At 49.4% G+C, this 21,194-nt stretch overlaps 1 protein-coding gene across 3 annotated transcripts in view; it reads right to left on the reverse strand.

Annotated features, from left to right (window-relative positions):
* LOC135913886 (uncharacterized) overlaps window positions 1-6,670 on the reverse strand; it is an 86,304-nt gene extending 79,634 nt beyond the window's left edge. For 2 of the 3 annotated variants that reach the window (XM_065446565.1, XM_065446563.1), the window contains exons 1-2: window positions 6,554-6,670; window positions 2,537-2,678 (exon numbers count right to left, since the gene is read on the reverse strand). In XM_065446565.1, the coding sequence (XP_065302637.1) occupies window positions 2,537-2,671 (135 nt within the window). In that variant the 5' untranslated portion in view covers window positions 2,672-2,678; window positions 6,554-6,670. The other variant, XM_065446564.2, reaches the window with a different exon arrangement.
* Between the last annotated feature and the right edge of the window lie 14,524 nt (window positions 6,671-21,194).

The following is a 21,194-nucleotide window of genomic DNA, read 5'->3' on the forward strand; positions in this document are numbered from 1 at the left end:
AAAGCTAACACTTCAAGTTAACAACTTATTACTTTAGACAAACTAAGTGTTCTTAATATCGATACGGAAATAATCAACTGGATTCGTGCTTTCCTGTCATCTCGCGTTCAATTTTTTAGTACTAACGAATCTACCTCCAACATGGCCCCAGTAGAATAAGGCGTTGCCTACGGGCCGATTCTTGGTCCTCTTTTATTTTTATTATACATAAATTTCTTATCCAACAACATATCTGCATTGGTTTGTTTATTCACAGATGACCATGTCATTTATCGCAAAGTAACTAACACTTCTGATGTCGTGTGCTTTCACGCTGACTTATATATCGCCCATGAATGATATTACACTTGGCAGGTGGAACCTAACGTTAACAAATGCAAAGGTACGCGGATCTCCCGTACCAACACAGCCTGCAAACCTAAGTACTAAATTATGTTCCACTGCGGTCTGTAATGTTGTATGGCTACCTTGGCAGCCACATAGCTAACAACCCGTCCTCGAAACGACACGTACAACACACAATATCTAAAAGCTACTTAAAGATAAATTATTACCTCGCTTCAGTTTCTTTAAAACTACTGTTAAACACCAATACGTCCGTTCGCAACAGTAATACGCTTCATCTATATGGGACCCACATCAGGCCATATTAATAGACGAACATCGAGCAGTACTGAATCGCTTGATTCGCTTCATCTTGTCAAATTACCATCTAACTGCTAGTATCAGACAAATTAAGGACTCCTTCGGTGTTTCATTACTTTTGGGTCGTTTCAAGCAATCTCACATTTCTCTTTTCTACAAGATATAGTGTCATAACAGCGCTCTTCGGTCCAGATGGATTCACCCAACGCCATTTGTTTCAGCCTGCCGAGACCACCGTCGTATGATGCACATGCCCCGATATGACACCGTCATGTTTTCAAAATCATTCTTTCCATGAACATCCAGTGAATGGAATAGTCTACCCGCGTAATTAACATTCGAGGTCATCTTCTCTTTAAGATTGCATTGAAATATGTAACCATGCAATTCTGCCTTTCCTTTTGCAAAGGAGCATTTTATTGTTTTGTTAATTTGTAATGATGCCTGCTTATTTTTACAGCATGTTCTGTGCATTTTTATATATTTTGTGAATTTGTAACGTATTACTGTATACTCTACCGCTTTAAATAAACATTCTTCTTTACGTGCTATATTTGCTAGTTTTTTTTTTCTTCCGGCCTTTCTTTGCCTCTCGGCTTTATTATGTACTCAGATGCATTTTAAAGCTATTAGTTTCACGAAATATACCAATTTCGCGTGTCGATGCAAACTTTTTGCTGACTTCGCTCAAGCGATATTGCACAGTGTCTCACTGGACTCAACTACAGCATCGGTTTTGGCGCCTGTGGGGAAATCGACCCTGTCATCACTTTTAACTCCCCGGCTGAAGTCAAGCGTAGCTAATAAAGTACGCTTCACCGGCTATACCTCGACGTCGCCTTCACTCAACACTACATCCTTCGCACAGGTCGTGCGGACAGCACGAACTGTGAATACTCTCAAGTACGTGAGACTCTGAAACATGTGTTTGGCGCCTGCCCTCAATACCTGCCACAGCGGAAGACGCTGGCTTCTACGCTGGCGGGCATCGGAAGGCAATGTACGTCGGAATTAGGATTCTATTTTGGCTGTGACGTGAAACTCCACAGCAGAAAAAAGCAGCTACCAAAGGCTGTTATAGACTTTTCGCAGATCACCGGACTGATCTCCAGACTTTAAGGCATTCCTTCCTTCCAATTCTCATCACCATCTTTAATCACTCTTTCTTTTTTTGTCCTCTTTCTCCTGGGCAGAGTAGCAGGCCTGAGCATACCAGCTCAGGCAGACCTATCCGCCTTTCCGATAATAAGTTCTCCTTTCCGGCGTAGTTGACAAGTCATGGTAAAAGATAAGTAGCTCGAGCAAAAGGCAACGGACAAGAAAACCGACTGGTCAGGCACTCGTCTAAACCGGCCATAGGAGCGTAGTGGCTATGGCGTTGTACTGCTACGCTCGAAGTGGCGAGTTCAAAGCGGTCCGCATTTCGATAGGGGCGAAACGCAAAAGCTCTCGTGGTACCGTGCATCGCGTGCACGTCAAAGAACCGCAGGTGGTCAAAGTTAACCCGGAGTCCCCACCTACGGCGTGCCTCCTTATCAAATCAGGTTTTTGGCACGTAATGCCCCATAATCTCATTTTTAGGTGCTCGTCCCATCCTTTTATTTTTTTCATTTTGTCCTTTCCACATGCTATTATTCTACTGCCATACGCTATCGATCCTGTGAGGCGCTGTAATTCGTCGGCAACTGGCACGCCGCACAGGGAAAGTTGTGCGAAAACTACGAGCTCACGCTTGCGTAACTCTCGGACACAGTCTTGCTAACACGGGACGCACGCGTGAGACCAGAACACTTCTAACAGCGGTATGCAAATACCTCTAGGCGCATACAGATAACATCGCGCATAATTTTGTTCCGATGAAAAGATTTTCACTGCCTCCAGTTCTACTTACGTTCTCTTCCAGCCATCGCCAGTCAATAGTGCCGTCACGGTTTCGGCGCCTGATCAAGTTGAGCGGCTCCGGTGAGGCTGAGCGAGTTCTCTTCCGCCCCAGCTCGCGGGAACTTCCGCCATTTCCTGTTTCCATACTTGGTCTTTTCGAATCCGCGGTTGTGGTCACCAGAACATGTAAACAACAAAATCCAAGACATATGAGCCTCGAGCAGCATTAGCAAAGTGCAAGACCATCAGGATCAGGTGTGAGGACATCGACAGAGCTGTCGTCCCTATTCGTTGTACACAAATTGGTCACTCGCATGCTGTTTTATGAGTTCCCACTGACAGTGGCCAAGATTTCTCACGCTAACAACCTCCCGAAAGTCATTACAATCTTCTCGATGTAGCATTCATTGTTAACAGGCTCGTTAATCCCTATCGTAGCTTCAGCAACAACCTTAATGAAGATGTAGCCCATCTTCAAATGGAGTGAAAATAGTATTCGCTCTAAGCGTGCAAATTTTGTCGAATTCGCGGCTCAGTTTACAGCATCTGGGTACCATGCGAGGGGTCCGCAGCACTTTCCGTCTGGCAAACTAGGTAGTCTGTATGTCTGCTCGACAACGAGTATTGAGCAGAGCGATAGTTTGTGGGCGGAAAGTCGTGCTTTCGAAACACCATTTATTGTATCTTTATCCGATGCTCTAGAGTATGTGCCATGTCACATCAAGTTCACTCGCGGTAGGTATCGCCGTAGTCAGGATTCACGTGCAGCAAGCCACCAATCTTTCTTTTCCTGAAATGCAGACTTTTCAAAGGTGTGGCAGCACTACTGTAGTGTGATGACAACACAGCGCTTACATTGTTACAAGGGAAAGCTGAGACCTCCGCGGCATACTGGGCAAGGAAATTAAAAGTTTATGCTTATTGAACGACGGATCTGCAATTCTCTTGTGTGGGTTCAAATAACTACTCAATGTTACTAGATCTTACAATGTCCTCCAGTGATCTACTGACCCTTCACACTCACGCCTGCGCCCAGCTCTAGGTGGTGTCAGCATGCTAAATGGTAGATGCCGGAACGCGCTATATCGTGGGCTAAACGTTCCACTAAATTTAGCGATGTTCCAAACTCGGAATGAGGGCCTGCCAATTGGCCACTTAGACCATGGCTCAGATAAGCCGCGGTGGCCGCAATTGTTAGTGTCGTGCAAGTAATCACATTTCTTGTCCCTCCCGAACTATCTCGTGTGCCGAACTGTAGGGTGCCTCGATTTGCGCGCCTCCCCCGCGGCCGTGCGCGGCGACGGCGCGCGCAGCGAGGCACCAATGATGATGATGACTGCATCTCCTTTGAAACCGGGCGGAAAAAATACGCCCTAGCCTGCTTGATTTAATGAGATGTTTCTAGATCTATCAATATGTGGTCATTCGTGTATTTGATCTCGATCTTAACTTTCTTATTTAAAACCTCTATCTCTTCACTGCACCCTTACCTACACTTGCAATGACTCCGATTCTAACTCGGACACTTCGCGCGAACTGGTGTAGGGCATGGCAGTTATGGCACTTGACGGCGGCGCCGCATAGGGTGACAGCGACACAGAGACTCGCATCCCACGCCGTTTACGGCTACTTGCACCTGTTTTCAGATCGCAGCTCATAGGCGCCCGTTGCTGTGGGGAGCATCGGCGTCACGTGCCGAACGAACGCGCACAGCACAAGATGAGAGAGAACGTAGCGTGGAGCGGATGATGAAAAAAGGGGAGAGGGAAGTGCGGCGAAGAGAAAAGCGGAGAGGAGGGTGCAGCGAAACCATGAGGCGGAGAGCGGAGGAGGTTATGATGAAAGGGCGAGGAAGGTGGAGTGCCGGCGGCGAACAGGCATGCGGACAGCGCAGAAACAAAGCGCTGACGTGAGCTTCGGACCCACTGTGCATGCGCTAATTCGCCTGTGGCGCCGCCGCTGCCGCTAGAGAATGCGCTCCACGCGAGCCACGCATTCCCGTGTTCACGCTTTCTTTCTGAACGATGAGCGGTGCAACCGTTGGAAACGCTTCGTCTGCCGCTGCTGCCAAACGAGGTACGCGAGCAGAGTCTCAGCGTCACCACCGATAGCACCCTGTCGTTCAGAATCAAATTCTTTCCTATATCGCAAATTCGGAACACCTAAACAGTTGCACTCAAAATTCGCGTTAGGGAGTATCGTAATCGTCGATGAATTTTCTTTTATTGTATACTTAGTTGCTGACTAATGTTACGCATTGGGGGCATGACAAGGTATAATTTAATACAATGTCTATGCGTATACATTTACAAGTCACCTAAGCGAGCGCTTTTTTCTTTAGAAGTGGTTGCAAGGTACCCGGATCCCAGATACGCCAAATCCGCCCGAAGTCGGCTAAGAAGACATTGTCTTCCAAAAGAAATAAGAATACAGCTGTCTAGAAGACAGCTGCCAATTCTACTGCCCTTCCCTAGTGGAGCCAGCCCATCGGGCCCATAAAGTTTCCTTCTTAAGTGCATCGGGCTAACGGGCATCAAAAACAGGCACGCGGCTATGCCCGGGCTGCGCACCTTCTCAAGCACCACACGCGGAGTCTGCTCCGTTTTGCTACTCTCCCACTAATGTCACAGCTAATTCTAGGTCCCTCTCGTGCATCATACTTGCTATATAACGCCGTACCACAACACAGCAATATTCTACAATACAGCGCGTTCGGATATCGTCTACAAGTGAAGGCATAAACTCGCCGTGCTCTGCCCCTAGGAAGCCCCTACTCTCCCAGTAGTATACCTACTATGACTGCGGAAAGATCGCGGCTAGAGTGTACTACATAGGGGGAGTGAGTCCAGCGCGGTTTCCCTGATGAGACCATCTTCATTGAAATGTTGGTGTCGGCACCGTCGCCTTCGCTTGAATGAGCGGCCCAGCACGTCGGCCAGACGCGTGTCGCGTCTGAGACCCTAGCGCAGCTGCATCGAGCTTGGACAGGTGTGTCATTCTGCTGTATTCAGTTTTGCTACTCGGTGGCGGAAACGTTTAGTTTATTCTCCACCGACGTGTTGTAAAGAAACTGGAGAAAGAGCGACGGAAACCACAAAAGTGACGGTGCGTCGAGCAGACGACAGCGATTCGGCCAGCGAGATCACCTCAGCCAATCGGCGCAGCTGAAACAGCCGGAGCTTCAGGATAAGGCAACGGCAGCGCCGCCACACTTTCAGCGTTTTTGCATCACTCTCGGCGCTTGCTACAACGTCCGCTGGACTCCCCCCCCCCCCCCCCACTCTCCCCTTCTAGTATACTCTACCACGGCTACGCTTACGCAGCGGGAATCGAAGCGGAGGCTACGAGTGCCTCTGATATTACGTGATGGTGACTCTGTCTCCTTGCACCTTCTTTTCCTTCAGCACCGACCAGATTCCCACTGTTAAGTGTCAGAATGTTACGACTCGTGAGGTTGACGCGTGGCGGTAACGCGCGGAGCATGATCTGGCTCGGAGCGCCACCAAACAGAGGAGCGATTGAGAAGTGCCAATTACTAATACACATCCGCCGATAGGTTCTCTAACAAGAAGATTCCAATGGCTGAGACTTCCACAAAGCTCCAGGAGATCCGACCACGATGCTAAAGGTCTAAACTTGCGAGCACTCCGATTGTTGCCCGTGCTAAGCCATTTCTGTATGGCCATTTGGGCCAGAGGTGGAACAGTGGCAACTGTCCTGACCGAACGTTCCCGAACAATAAAATGCATGGTGGCGTCCCACTGTAACTTACTGAAACATTGGCGCTCTTCGTACGACGTCTCTCAAATCCCGAACCTCGCAAAATATTACTGCATCAGCTGAAAAACAGATCACTTACCTTTGGAGCCGCCAAAGTGAGCCCAGGTGAAAGCCGCCAAGCGAAGAAATCCGATGAAACGAAATGAGCGTTCGTGAATAAGTGCAAAACTTATCCGCCAAGTAATTAGTGGGCACTCGTAGAGTCCCCTCTGCTGCTTGGATTGCAAGCAACCTGAATTAAACTCACCACTTTGCAAGCAGCGCCAGTGGGCCACGAAGCTGGTGAATGCGCCAACTGCATGCAGCGTTTTCTTCTTCCCCGCACTCACGTATTCAGACACTCGTTGTGCCTCCTTCTTCTGAACTGCATTCTCATAGGGAGATAGAGAAACAATGGAGCAATGTGAAATGCAGTCGTCAAGGAAAAACTCCTACCGTTTGAAGAAAATAACAGGCATTATATATACCTAGAACCTTTAAGATCGCAGTGGTGGTGCCAGAAAACTGACATTAGAATCCTATTAAACAAAAGTGAAAAATTGACAAATTGCGCCCTCTGTCACCAGCGAAGCGGTGGTGCAAGTCAATGGAGCCTGTCTCCGAAAAACTGACCACCTATCAGCGCGTCTGATTTCCTGAAATTCGTTCAGTTCCATAAATTTATTATTTCACTACATGCCATCGGGCTTTATTCCAGTAGCTCTACTAACTTTCTGGACCGCTCTTGTGTACGGATCCTCTTATAGCGCTGCGTTTAGACGGCTGATATCTTGCGAATGGTAGTTCGTCTGCTCCATGTCTGCTGCTATAGGTGTTGATAGTAGTTTCCTGCGACTTAAATGAATGAGTGACCTCTCTGTAACAAGGCTGGCACTTTGGCGCATACTGCGGGGCAAAAGAAATTCATAAGGACTAGAACTTACCGTTGCAATGTTTTAAATTATTTTGTTTGCTTTCTTTCTGTCTTTTTATTTATTTATTTATTTATTTATTTATTTATTTATTTTTTGCTTTCATAAGCCATGTCGTCGAGCTTCTCGGAGCACTTTTGTAGAGTGGCATTGCACTGAAGCAGCATTACAAGAGGCATACGTGCCTTATTTGCGATCGTGAGTCATACCAGAGCACAGAAACTGCGTAGACACGCTGCGTAATGTAGTCTTTCTTGAGCTGAGGAAACGGTCAGGCAGTCTAAACTTTTAAAATTACAACGGCGCATATAAATTTTGCAAGCGAGTTACAGCATCACAGCGCCTTCGCCTAGAAGATGAGTACAGCAAGCGTTCCATTATGTTTAACTTCTTGCTGTCAATTAACGTGGGCATTAGGCAGGTTACGAGAGCCGTAATACGTTGTGTCATACAGGCTCTTTCGATTGCGATCAAGCCAATCGGGATAAAATGTTTCGTTGGAGATTGACTACTTTGTGGAGTATCGCGAAAAGGAGGCAATAGGGCTTGCAGATTTCAATTCTCGTCGATTTGAACGCTTTTTTGCAGCATGTGCGTTTGTCAGGGGTATACGCGACGGGGGCATACAGAAAGAAAAAGGAACTCGTGTTTGAGGCTCTCTTTTTCAGGCTTTACAACAAAAAATTACTAATATTCTTTGCGCACTAACAGTAAAGCGCTGGTATTTAGCCATCGTTACAGACCTCAAGAACCGCCGCGAGTTGAATAATCCTGCAGCTTGTGGCTACAACCCTGCTGAAAGCAGGAGCCGGAATGCTTTACCTTAACACCACTCTAGAGACAATCCAATATTTCAACATTGGCCTATATGCGAGCCGTCTTTTTTTTTAACGCTCGTCAGCACATGTTCTCACCGGCTGTACGGAATCTCAACGCTAATCTAAATTGGCTGATTTGTGGAATCTCTATAAGAGAAAAACGCAATGTCAGGGAGGCGCTGGGACCAGCATGGAATCTGGTGAGACGCACTGCTGCCCATCAGTTAGAGAAAATCCGAAGCGTAGATTCAAAATAAATAAAGCATGCGAATACTCCGTTCATGGACAACGCATCAAGAAGGCAAATTTGTTAGTTCGCTTAGGATAATCTTAGCAGGCGCGCAGCTTGTATGCTTTGCCCGGGAGCTGGAGCGGAAAGAGAGAGACAGACGCACAAATATTTTTGTTTGCATCAAGCCGTACCTAGTAAACAGAGCATTGCATTTCAGACCTTCCCGAGGAACGTATATATATCAAGTGACAATAAGCATGACGATAATGGATGTGGCGGTCAATGAGTGCTTGCTACGCGAAAGAGAAGAAGAAGTATTTTGTTCGTAGAAATAAGTTTGAAATGAATAGCGAGGTTTAACGTTCGGAAACTGTACGGCGGATTTATTTCGTTTTTATTTTCAGCTAATTGGGCTATCGCAGGAGTGAGAGATAGAGGTAGTGGGTCCAGCGTGGGCTCCTGGCTGAGGCTTTTTTTATTGAGAGAGAGAGAGAAACAACTTCATGTAGTCGCCTGCAGAACGACACCATGACTAAATGGCGCCGTGACGCGGGCCCTGACGTCTTCTCAGCGGGTGGTCTCTACTCAACTCCAGCGCGTGTTACTCCCGCGGTCTGTCGCCCTGAGGGGCAACGTTCCGTCGGTTTCGCTCGGCCTTTGTCTCTCAAGAGCCGCCGAGACCTGCTGGACGGCCCAGGTTTGGCTTTCGTGGTCGTAGCATTCCGCCGCAGCCGCGAGTCGCGGCGGAGTCGTTGTACTTGTCGAAGCTTAGTCGGGGAACTTGGTGCGATCCCATAGGATGTGCGTCAGGGTGGCCCTCTCGCGCTGGCACACGCGGCACACATCACTCACATATAATTTCGGGTATAGATGAGTCATTACGACTGGGGTGGGTAAGGAACCAGTTTGCAATTGTCTGAACAGCCCCGGGTGCGGGGGTGGGAAAGTCCTTCGAGCCAGGCGGTGGAACTGTGTAAGCTCGTTGAACGTCGTCATGCGGTCCTTGGCACTACACCACGTTGGACGGTCGGTTGCAGCGGCGCGGTTGGTTAGCGCTACCGTCGCCTTCCCCTGCGTGAGCGGCCCTGCGCGCCGGCGGGACGCTTGCCGCGTCGGAGAACCTACCCCAGCCGCATGAAGCTTTGACAGGTGTTTCAGTCTACTGCATACAGTTTTAATACTCGGTTGCGGAAAGACAGATCTTATTCTCCAGCGCCCTATAGTCTATAAAATCGAGAAACAGCGACGGAAACGATGCAAACGACGCAACGACGGCGCGTCGAGCAGACGACACCTGCTCAGCCCGCGGAAGCAAACAACAGGCATTGCAAACAACATAACGGGTGGCTTTCTCTCTCTCTCTCTCTCTTTGTCTCTTGTCTGGCTGCGCGAATTTAGAGCAATATACAGGGACGCGCGTATTTCACTTAACGTGCTCGAAAAATGATTTTGCGCTTTAACTCTGCAATGTTTTAGCTAATATGTTGCAAAAGGATCGCATTTTGGAATCTACGTCGTTCAGTGTAACACTTGCCACAGTTAATTGCTTAGCTTTTAAGAAAAAAGTGCGAAATTGCCTTTTTTTGCGGGGATGCGACCTGCTGCGGCGGCGCAAGCACAAACTTGTGTCGCCGCCTGCCGGCTGCTACATAAAGCAGCCGGTCAGGGAGGGTTGCAGCGTGTTGCCTGCTCCTCTGGGACAGGCCGTAGCCCTCCCTGAAACGCGGCGCACGCAGCAGGAGCAGATGTACTGTACGTGCGCAAACTACAATCGGAACGCTCGCGTCTCCTACTGCAAGCCGGCCTCCGCTGCAGTGTGACAACCAGCTATGACCGCTGCATACATGACAACAGATTCCACAAAACTCTGCTTCAATTCATACACAACACAGGCCTCACAGCAAACATATATTACACATATACGCACCGAGTATTATGCCTTAAGGGCAAGTCTTCATCGCAATAAAAAAAGAATGCAACTCAAACATCCAACATAGTCAAACAGGGACAAAATCCCGAGGAAAATTAAAGGCAGCTGACATCCATCATGCGTTACTTACCGAGGAGATAAATAAAACAGACGTCCGAAAAGCCAGTGTTTGTATCCAGAGACTATTCACTCTGCGCACAGCCAGGATTAAACTTCTTTCTCCTTGCGCAACGATGCGAATGCCCAATCAGAACAGCACACAAATTTGCCACAAGAAGCCACAATAAAGCCGTAAGTGCAAAGCACACACACACACACACACACAGAGAGAGAAGTCGGTAAAATATACGGAACGATATCACCCGAAGTGTAATCGTCACAAATGCCGTATGACCTCTGGACGACGATGGCCCCTTCGTTAGAAGTCGATGTCCGACAGAAGTTGTGTGTTCCAAAAGCCTGTCTTCTTAACAAGGCATAGAAATAATCTCCACCGCTCTGGCTGTAGAGTAGCGGTTACATGCCCCTTATTTGCCTATTTCCAGGAGCAGCAGTGACGTCCTACTGATGCCTTCCGCACCTTCAAATACTTCAAACCATTCAACGGTCGCGGCGTGTCTCATTATTGGCTGCAAGAAGCCTGTCACGACACTTGGAGATAACCAATGGTCAGCCGCTACTTTCACTCTCTCTTAATTGAATGATGTGAAGCAAAAAGAAGCAATAAACGGCACGATGGCGAGAGAGAGACAGAGAGAGTGTAGTAGTAGCAGTGGTTTAATGTGAGGAAAGACAACGCCTGCTTGTTGCGAATCTACGCCCTTGCCGTTGTTTCTTCTGCCGTTGTTTGGTGTGGAGAGAGTAACGCGGCAACGGTCAGTGTAACGATTGTCGCGCGCCGATAACGCTTTTGTTTACTCTGCTCTGCTGCCTCGCCATTGCAGGAGTGCGGATGCGACCGAGGAGCCGCTCAGTTACTATTGGCTGTTTAAATTTAAAATATAAATAAAGAGAATGCGATTACTGCTGACGGCACTCTATCTGTCTGGTGCGGTCTGCTGACACCTGAACGGCGGTGATACCTCAATATGGGGGGAGGGAGTAAAAGGGAAAGGAAGAAAACATTTATTTGCTGCGATCTTTGCGTAGCCGTTATGTGTAAAACCGGTGCTTTCGAAGGTGCCGAACGTGAGGTGCATGTCATGGCCCCTTGAATGTGGAGGATGTGAGAAACTAGGCGAGGCCAGACCGTTGGCTGAGTCTCCCGTGGGGCCTTCGTACAACTTTCCAAAGTGGCGGTGTGGGAGGTGTGATAGAATTGAATTGTAATGAATGTGTTCGAGGGCAGGTCCAGTAGGTGGGGAGAGCGCAGAGATAACCGCCACATACCTTGCAGGATGGCGCGCCGCGGCACTGATACAATGCCGTATTGGATGGTGTCATTGTGGAGGGAGAATCCCTAGGCCTGCCTGGTGGGAGACGCATCATGACAGGACATGGAATGGTGTGGGGGGAAGTGGGGAGAGTCGGTGCGTCCTGGCGCAGTACTTCGAGTCGTGCGCGACGATGCTTTCGTTGCGCGGCACGCTGCTTCCTCGGGGAATAAGTGTGCGGTCATGGTAAGGGGCCGATCGGTGTAAAGGATTCTCGAGCTAGGCTATGACCAGGTCGCTCACTCCAGCAGGACATCTAAGCAAGCTAATGTCGCGCGAAGGTGGGGCAATGCACTCTAGGATTCGAAAGCCCTAACGGCCTTGTGGCTATCTCTGAGCAGTAATTGTCTGTGTGTCATGGGCGTAGAGACAAATGGCTTCTGTTATAGCGAGAACTTCAGCGTAAGTGGAGGATGGGACTGCTTCGTGATGACGCTCGATGTTGTCGCGTGGTACCAAAACACCCGTGGTGTCCGCGGTGTGAGGAGCGTCCACATAATATATGCCATGACAGGGTGTTCTGAGTTGGTCCACTCTGGTTTGCCGACCTCCATTGCTAACTACTAGATTCATGTTCCTTGGTATGGGCACGATAGTAAATCTTGGAACCATGTCCCACGGTGGAGGAGTTGGAGGAGTGACAGCCAAGCTACTGACATCATAGCATGGAGGATTTCGCGGCCTCGATAAGAAGTTCAGAGACGAGGTTGTTTGGCCTCGAGACGGGCTTGCATCTTTTCTTTGAGCGTCTGATGGGTGCAGTCTCTTGACCGCCAGTACTCCTATTTCTACACGGCGGAATTTTCGAAGTGCTGCTCCGAGATGGCGGCTTTGAATATTTTTGAGGGTCGCATTTTGGAGGCCGTACATGATGCATGAATAGCTGGTAGCCTCTGCAGTTTTGTTAAGCTCGCGTTCACGGAGGCACGAGCACCTCTTGGTAATGCAAGCCATCACCGGGATGACCTAGTAAATGTCTGAGTTTGCTCAGACATTTACTAGATGAGACAAACACTAAGTCTAATCAGAGGACTGTGATAGGTAAGCTGGTCCATCAGGCGTGTCGGGACTCCACGGAGCAGGAGTTGCTAAAGGATTTGGCTCAGAGATACCTTCCGTTGGAGACCTGGCACGATACACCTGATGTGGTTTTGGAATATAGTGGAGACGAAAATGCAGCTATGGACGCGGAATTTACTGAAAGTGATATAAGGATGGCGCTGCAGAATCTTAATGGTCGATCGGCATCAGGGCCGGATGGCATTACGAATAAAATGCTGCGGAATTTAGACGATGGGTCAATTGAGTTCCTTACGCGGCAGATCAATTGCCTATGGAAGGAAGGCTCTTTCCCGGAAGAGTGGAAACTGGCAACTACTGTTCTGATACCCAAACCGGGGAAGGCCATAGGGCTTGAAAATCTCAGACCCATTTCCCTGACGTCGTGTTTGGGAAAAGTCGCTGAGCATGCCATTTTAAATAGGCTAACGCGTTATGTTGAGGGCAATGGGGTCTTTCCGCACTCGATGATAGGATTTCGGCCCGGCCTCTCGACTCAGGATGCTATGATCAGGATTAAGCATCAGATCCTTGACCGGCGAACAAGGGATACTAAGGCACTAATTGGACTTGATGTGGAAAAAGCTTTCGATAAAATCCGACATTCTTTCATTATACGGGTGCTATCGGACTTGAATTTGGGGCAGCGGCTTTTCAATTTTGTCAAGGCTTTCCTCACGGATAGAAAGACATGTCTCAGGTTTGGGGAGATAAAATCGGAAGTCGTTAAATTGGGTTGCTGTGGTACTCCGCAGGGATCCGTACTGTCGCCTATGTTATTCAATCTGGCGATGTCGAAGTTGGCTAATAGACTGGACACTGTCCAGGATATTGGCTATTCTATCTACGCGGATGACATTACTATATGGAGTGTCGGTGGTAGTGATGGAGAGCTTGAGGCTAGGCTGCAGCAGGTGGTAACGCTTACGGAGGAGTATCTGGGTCTCGTGGGGCTCAAGTGCTCCTCTAAAAAGTCGGAGTTGTTGATCTTCAAATCTAAGAAGCTAGGTCGTAGGCCGAGGGGTTGGGTACCGGACGTTGAGCCTTGCATTAGAATTCATACTAGGGAAGGGTCGGTGATACCCAAAGTTGAAGCAATCAGGGTCCTGGGTTTTGTACTTGAAGCGAACGGATCGAACATTAGAACCATTCAGCGTATTACCAAGAAAACGGAGGAGGCCATAAGACTTATAAGAAGGATCTCTAATAGGCATAGGGGTTTAGGAGAAGAAGGTGCAATGCGCTTAGTTCACGCATTTATTATGTGTCATTTCTCGTATGTGGCAGCTATGCTAAATTGGAATAGGGGGGAGAAAAATAAATTGGATGCATTAATCAGAAAAGCCATCAAGGCTGCGCTTGGTCTGCCTATGACTACGTCAAACGATATGTTGTTACGACTGGGTTTGCATAATACTTTAGATGAAATTGCTGAGGCTCAACGTTCTGCACAGAGGGAGCGGTTGCTAGGTACACCACCGGGTAGGTATATATTAGAGTCAATTGAAGAATCGGTGGCTGTGTCGCACGATAGGGCGCCCCTACACGAGTTGAACGCGAACCTTAGGGCAAATATCATGGTTCGTCCATTTCCGCGGAATGTGCACCCCGTGCACAATGTAGGGAGGCGGGTCGCGAGAGCTAGGGCTTTGTTACGAGAGGCAAAGGATCAGGAGGGGGAGTCTGCGTTTGTTGACGCCGCATGGATTAATGGTAAAAATGCTTATTCGGTGGTGGTAGTAGATGGCAAAGGGGGCGTTAGAAATGCTGCTTCCATTTATACCAAAGATCCGGGGGTTGCTGAACAGGTGGCTATTGCTCTAGCACTAATTGATTCTAGAAGAGTTTTGGTGTTTAGCGACTCGCGATCTGCGATTACAGCCTTCTCGAGAGGACTTGTTGCGGAACCGGCTAACAGACTGCTGCAGGGTAGGGATATCACTTCGCATACCGTTACTTGGTTCCCGGCGCACATGGGGACAGTGGAGGGAGCCCCGCGTAACCTCAACGAGGTGGCGCACAGGGAGGCACGAGGATTAGTGTGCCGTGTACTCCCTGAAGGGGCTGGATCTCCCGCTCCTGAGTACAGGGACCAACTGTTAACCTACAACGAAATCACCAAGCACTATTACTTAGGGCGCAGGTCATTCCCGTTGCCACATCCTAAATTAAATAGGCCGCAGGCGGTTACATTAAGGCTACTGCAGACACGGACGTACCCTAACCCTGTCATCATGAATAAAATTAATCCGGACTGCGGGGTTTCAGTCTATTGTAGTAAGTGTGGGGGTTTGCTCGATTTACAACACATGCTGTGGCGCTGCTTGGCGTTGGCCGGTGATGGTTCTCGAAGTGAACAGTGGTGGCAGCGAATGCTGCACAGTGAAGTGCTGGCGGACCAGCTCAGGGCTGTCCAGAGGGCCCGTGTGATAGCAGAGGGGCTCGGCCTCTCTGTACCGACGTGGGAGTGGCCCGCATCAGTCCCAGACTGATCCCTCAGGACCTAAATAAAGTTCTTCATACCATACCATACCATACCGGGATGACCTGAATGATTTGAATTAGTGAACACCGAACCCATTCAGTGTCCCCATCGTCTTGCGGCCACGGACAGCCGAGGATATGTACGACTTTGCGTCGGCGGATCGGGTCGCTTGCCATGACCAGCTGGATGAGGGCCTGGTAGGTTTCGCCTTTGTTGGTGTGGAAATCGAGGACAGTAATGTACCCCAATTTTTGCGAGTAGCATGTAAGTCCCAATGTACGAGTACATGAATCGATGACGTCCAGACCACCTTGCATGGTAGACTCTTGTTTGCCCAGGCTTCCTGTGACGCAACAGAGCGTGATGTCATCGGTATATATGGCATGCTTAAGGCCGGGAAGTTTGTGAAGAAGAGGGAGCAGGTGTTTCATAGCCAAACTGCAAAGTGTTGGACACAGGATGAAACTTTGAGGGGCGCCTCAGCAGACGGGATAGGTTTTAGACGGCTGGGCGTGTTGCATCTGGGTCGCAAGCCCCAAGGGGAGCGTTGGCCTGGCGGCCTGGGGCACAGCTGGAAGCATGCGAAGGTCCTGGCAAAGGATGAGTCGACTGCTAACAGAACAACTTGTTTATTTTAGCATCGCAAAAGAGCGGCCGGTCAGGTCGACCGAAGTGGAGAAAGGGGAGACCACGTTACTCGACGGAAGAAATCGAAGCCTCTCTCTTGGCGTCCGGGGGCAGCTGCTTTTATACTCTCGGAGTCGAGGGCAAGTAGGAACGGCTCGAAAGAGACGCACGTGACGGTGGCTCACGGACACGTTGTGACAAGAAGTGACGTATCCGCCGGGCCGGCGCCGGTCAGACCTCCTCGCTTCACAGTTGGGGAGCTCCTCTCCCCGGCTGCCGCGCTTTGACAAGCGTGGGCACCAACATGCACACACACAAACACACGCACACACGAAGACACGTGGCATTGAAACATGCCTGGACGCGCTTGGCAGGAGGCGTTGCGGCAGCGCTGAACTGGCCAAAATATCCGCCGCTTTGAACGAAGCCCCGGCGTCCGCTGCATCCGCGCCGGCTACACCGCACGTCGGAGGCGAAACGTAACAGGCGTCCGCTCCCACGATGCGGATGGTGCGGTCGCTGAGGAAGTAGCTGAAGTAGCGGATCATGCGGATACCAAGCTTGGTGTGGCTAATCTTTTCGAGGATGGGTCGACGTAGCACGTTGTGAAAGTATTCTTCACGTAAACACCGTCATTGGTGTGAAGTTCGGTACTACTGGCATGGGCATGGGGGCATTTTTTTTTCGTAAATACGTAAGGCGACATCCTAACTTCCTTACGAAAACTGAACAGCCTGTCTGGGAGATAGCTGTGGGTGGTGAGATGTCATTCAAGGCGTACCAAGGCTATCGTCTTCATGATTTTTCCCACGCACGATGTAAGTGAAATCTGCCACAAGATACCAGGAGTCATAAGTGGACGACTTGGTTTCGACAAAAGGATTAGCAGAGTCTCTTTCCACTGAGCAAGAATGCTTCCAATTTCCCATGCGTTGCTGATGACGTGGAGGAGGTGCTCCTGGTGATCGTTGAGTAGCTTCAGGAGAATCGCATTGTAATGCCGTCGGTACCAGGTGAGGCGTTATGGCCAAGAGCAAAACTGAATGCGGATAATCTGAAGGGGGAGTTGATTCCATCTTGTTCTTCCGGTTGGACAGCTGACGGAGCAAGCGGTGGATGGTGGAACTCTTTACAGTATGTGTCCTTTTCTACTGGAGAACCTCAGCTCTGGTGAATCCGCATTCGAGCTGGTGTGTTTGTAGTGACTGAGAGGGCTTGGATTGACCCTTGAAGGTCAACTGACCCTTATTAGCCATTAATGTCCTTGCAGATATGACTCTAACGCTGCGCCGCATGCTGGTCCGCGTAGTCCTGACTTTCTTGGGGAATTTTCAAGATGCGGTAGTGAAGAGACTTGTTGTGATTTAGTTATTTGCATGTTCCTATAAGTTTACGTCGCTTCTCCCGTAGGGCCAGAAGATGCGCGTTGACATCAGCATGGCCATCTACGTTGGCTATGGAGGACGTATGCTTACAGACAGCGGAACGGACTTTCCGAACCCAGTCCTCCAGATCAGCGGTCTTGTCAAATGATGATTCTAAACGTGCCCTTGGCTTTCGTGCAAATCGTGATGCGGGTGGTCTGCGAGAGGTTTCGTTGCCACGGGTTTTGCCCAGGGTAACGTTCATTCTGATTATTGAGTGATCACCGCCGAGAGCATCGTGGGTGTTTTCTCTGCTGAAACTTTTTTGAGTTAGCACCCGGGCTAGATCAGCGGACGTACCCGGTTCCCGGAAGTTGCCTGTTCTGTCTGGTTGCGGTCTTCCTCGACGTGAAGCTACGCTTCTCTGTCGCCTTTGGTTAGGAGTGGCCTTCACAAAGGCATACTCTACATTAATTGGAGTGACTGACAGTGCAGCATGCGAGGTCTGTGGCACCGAAGAAAACATCGACCACCTGCTGTGCCACTGTCCAAGATATGCCCTAGAGAGACAAGAGCTTGCTAAAGCTTTCCAAAAACTTGACAATCGGCCGCTTTCTGTGCAGGTGCTGCTGGAACACCGCCCCCATCGCCCGTCGGACCATAAAGCGGTGAAGGCACTTTTGTGTTTCTTAAGGACGACGGGTTTGTGCGACCACCTATGACTATTAATGCAATTTCTGTAAAACCACACGCGTCAGCGAACTTGCCGCAATTTCCTTCTTTCCTTCCCTCCTCTCTCTCCCTGTGATCTTTGCTTTCCCCTTTCCCATTCCCCCGGTGTAGGGTAGCCAACCGGACGTTATTCTGGTTAACCTCCCTGCCTTCTTTTCTCTTTCCTCCTCCTGGTTGCGGTCGCGGTGTCGTGCAGTTATGGTATACTTTCGTGGCCTTAAGCATTGTGGCGAAGGTAAGAAAAAAAAAACTCGTCTCGTAATGTTGTCATCGTTACCCGACGACCTTTCATGACTTGTTTCCCGTTTACTAAGCGGTTTCTTAAAAAAAAAAACAGGAGCAGCTTACACTATTTAGTCACGTGTGCGTACTGTGTAGAATTATCAGGAAAAAAAAAACAAAGACAAATGTACCACCTCTTTCGATTTCTTGTAGAATTGACCTACATGAGAGTAGTACAATGGTCACCAACTGTCGCTAACTGTCCCGAGTGTTCAGGAGAAAAATGTTTAAACGTGTAAACAGGAGACGTATTCTCGGACGATCGCTTTCGGTGATATCACTTTCAGTGCGCGATGATTGGCTGATTGAGCAAAGCCGGGTGATCTAATTGGCTGGTTGAACACTGCGTCACGCGCGGTTGTAATATCGCCAAAAGTGCTCTTTGGAGAATGTGTCCCCAGCCTTTACCGTCGCGCACGCTGTAAGGGGAAGGCACAGATGCTTACGCGTGCACACACAGACGCCAACGGATTCTATCCGTCGCGATTTTTCCTTTCTTTTTGGGATCTTTTAAATGGCCGGCCTGTCACAATGTTTTTGTCGGCGTGATACGAATTGTTCCTACACAGCCGACTCGTAACAGACTGCCCCGCCAGGCAAGGGAGATTCGTATGGGTGGGGGCTACATCCGCTGTCCAGAGCATTTGCGCTGATGCTTGCAGCTGCATGCGGTAGACTTTCAACTTTCTTGAGTCCGGTAGACTGTCGCAGAAGTTCTTCCGGTAGGCGTTTTGTTCCATGTCGAACGCACCGCTGATTCGCCTCGTGAGGTCGAGCTGCATTTTTTTTATTCATAGCAGGGGTCAGTCGAAACCACAGCGCAATTGCAGTGCTGCAAAACACTTTTCTACTGAATAGAGCGCAAAAAAAGAAAAAAAAAGCAAACATTTAAAAACCGAAGAAAACCGCAGAGTTGGTACTGTCGAATCTTATTCCTGCGTTAGGGACTTCGACTTCACGATCGGCGTTGCCGACGAGCCTACCCTTTCTGAACGCATGTTGCAAAAATATTTCTACCCGCTGTGATTGCTTAGGGCCGATTTACGCTCGAGCCGTCCATCGCCGCAAGCCGCACCGCATGCTTGCGGTTGCGCGAAAAATTGGACGTACCCAGCACTTGTGCGCAAATTACCGTTTACACTGTGTGCACAGTGTACACCTTACACATTGTAAACCGAAATTTGTGCACAAGTGTTTGTACGTGCAATCTTTCGCGCGACCGCACGCGTGCGGTGTGGCTTGCGGCGATGGACGGCTCGAGCGTAAATCGGCCCTTAGTGGACATGGTGCTGGGCTACTAAGCACGCGCTCGCGGGATCGAATCCTGGCCACGGCGGCTGCATTTCGGTGGGGGCAAAATGCGAAAACACCTGTGTACTTAGGTGCACGTTAAAGAACGTCAGGTAGTCCAAATTATTCCCGAGTCCCCCACTATGGCGTGCTTCATAATCAGATCGTGGTTTTGGCCCGTAAAACCCCATTATTTAATTTTTAACCAATATTTCTAGAAAGCAAGGCTCCATCGCAGGGGAAGGCCATGTTTTGGAGGGCGTTGTTTGTAGGCATCCATTGACCCGCCCCAGTGGTGAACCCGAACCGGTAAAGTCGCCTGAAACTTTATGAACAGCCCTTACAATGCGCACGCACTCGTTGTCGGTGGTACTGTAGTTGAGGGTCAATCCCGAGGCTGGTCCACCTACGACTCGCATATAGAGAACGGTCTTCTCCTCCTCTTCATCTAACCCCTGGCACACACAATGACCCTGCCTCGCTCACTAGCGCCTCCCTGAACAACGCACTCCGTGTAATCCTGTGATCTGAGTACTGGCTCGCTTGCGTTTGCTCTTTCTAGGGCACAAAAAGCCCATTCCTTGTTCTTCTCGCGGAAAGCCATCTTTCTCTGTGTTATCTGGGATCTCAGAGCTTTGAACGTCAGGCATGCTTCGCGTACGTGATTTAGCACTTGAACGCTAAGCTCAAATCAACGCGTTTCTGCTGTACTGTCGTAATAAATTTTGGCGCTCTGCATGGCCTCAGTGCTCGCCTCCTTCGGCAATTCCTGTGCCTTTTGAAAATTCTCCCTATGCGAAGTGCGCACCTCACGACAGCGTCGGCTACGAACCACCTGAAGCCACCTCGAACCACCCCTCGGCGGAGCGCAGATATTCGTGTTATATATTCGGTGTACTGTGAGGAAGCGCCTTACAAGCGCTTCCTCTTGGCCCGCCAGCTTGCTTACGCGTCGACCTGTGTCATTCAGCAAAAACGCGCGCGTGAGAGAGAGAGAGAGAGAGAGAGAGAGAAACGAAGGTGGGGCCCGTGACGCATTCGTGAAGCGATACTCCGGCTCCGGTATGGGGAAACGCAGGATAGGAATTTCGCTTGCGAAGGCTAGACGGGGCAAGTGCAGGGGGTGTCTTGCTTGGCAGTGGAGCTCACCTCCTGAAATCATGGGTTCGCGGTACTTCAAATATTTTTATCTCTGCTATTAATGGACTGATCTGAAAAAAATATTCTTGCGGTAGAACACTCCTTAGAGGGCACATAACAACTTCAAGCGTATAACCAAAATTTGCTTTGCGGCCTGGTGAGGGGCCCTTAAAAGAGATGCAAAGATGGCGAGACTGGTCAAGTAACAAATAGAGACAAAGAATTCGCTTATTGGCTTTAGCTTTACGAGCGCTTCCTCTTGGTCAGCCAGCTTGCCTACGCGTTGACCTGTGTCGCAGGTCTCGGAGGCTCCTCTGCATCGTGCAAACAAGGAGTTTCCCTAACCTCTGGGTGCTCAAAACATCAACTTGCATATACGCAGTAGTTCGAAAGACAGGAAGCAGGCGCTTTTTTTCATCATCATCATCATCATCATCATCATCATCATTCCTGGTCTTGCTTATTTGGAGTTTGTTGCTTTCCTTATGGAGGACTGCGGTGGCTGTGGAGCCGCTATAGATATCTTTCAGTATTTTTACATATGGCTCGTCTACACCCTGATTCCGTAACGCCTCCATGACTGCT

This window comes from Dermacentor albipictus, unplaced genomic scaffold, assembly GCF_038994185.2.
Source record: "Dermacentor albipictus isolate Rhodes 1998 colony unplaced genomic scaffold, USDA_Dalb.pri_finalv2 scaffold_28, whole genome shotgun sequence".
Lineage (NCBI taxonomy): Eukaryota > Metazoa > Arthropoda > Arachnida > Ixodida > Ixodidae > Dermacentor > Dermacentor albipictus.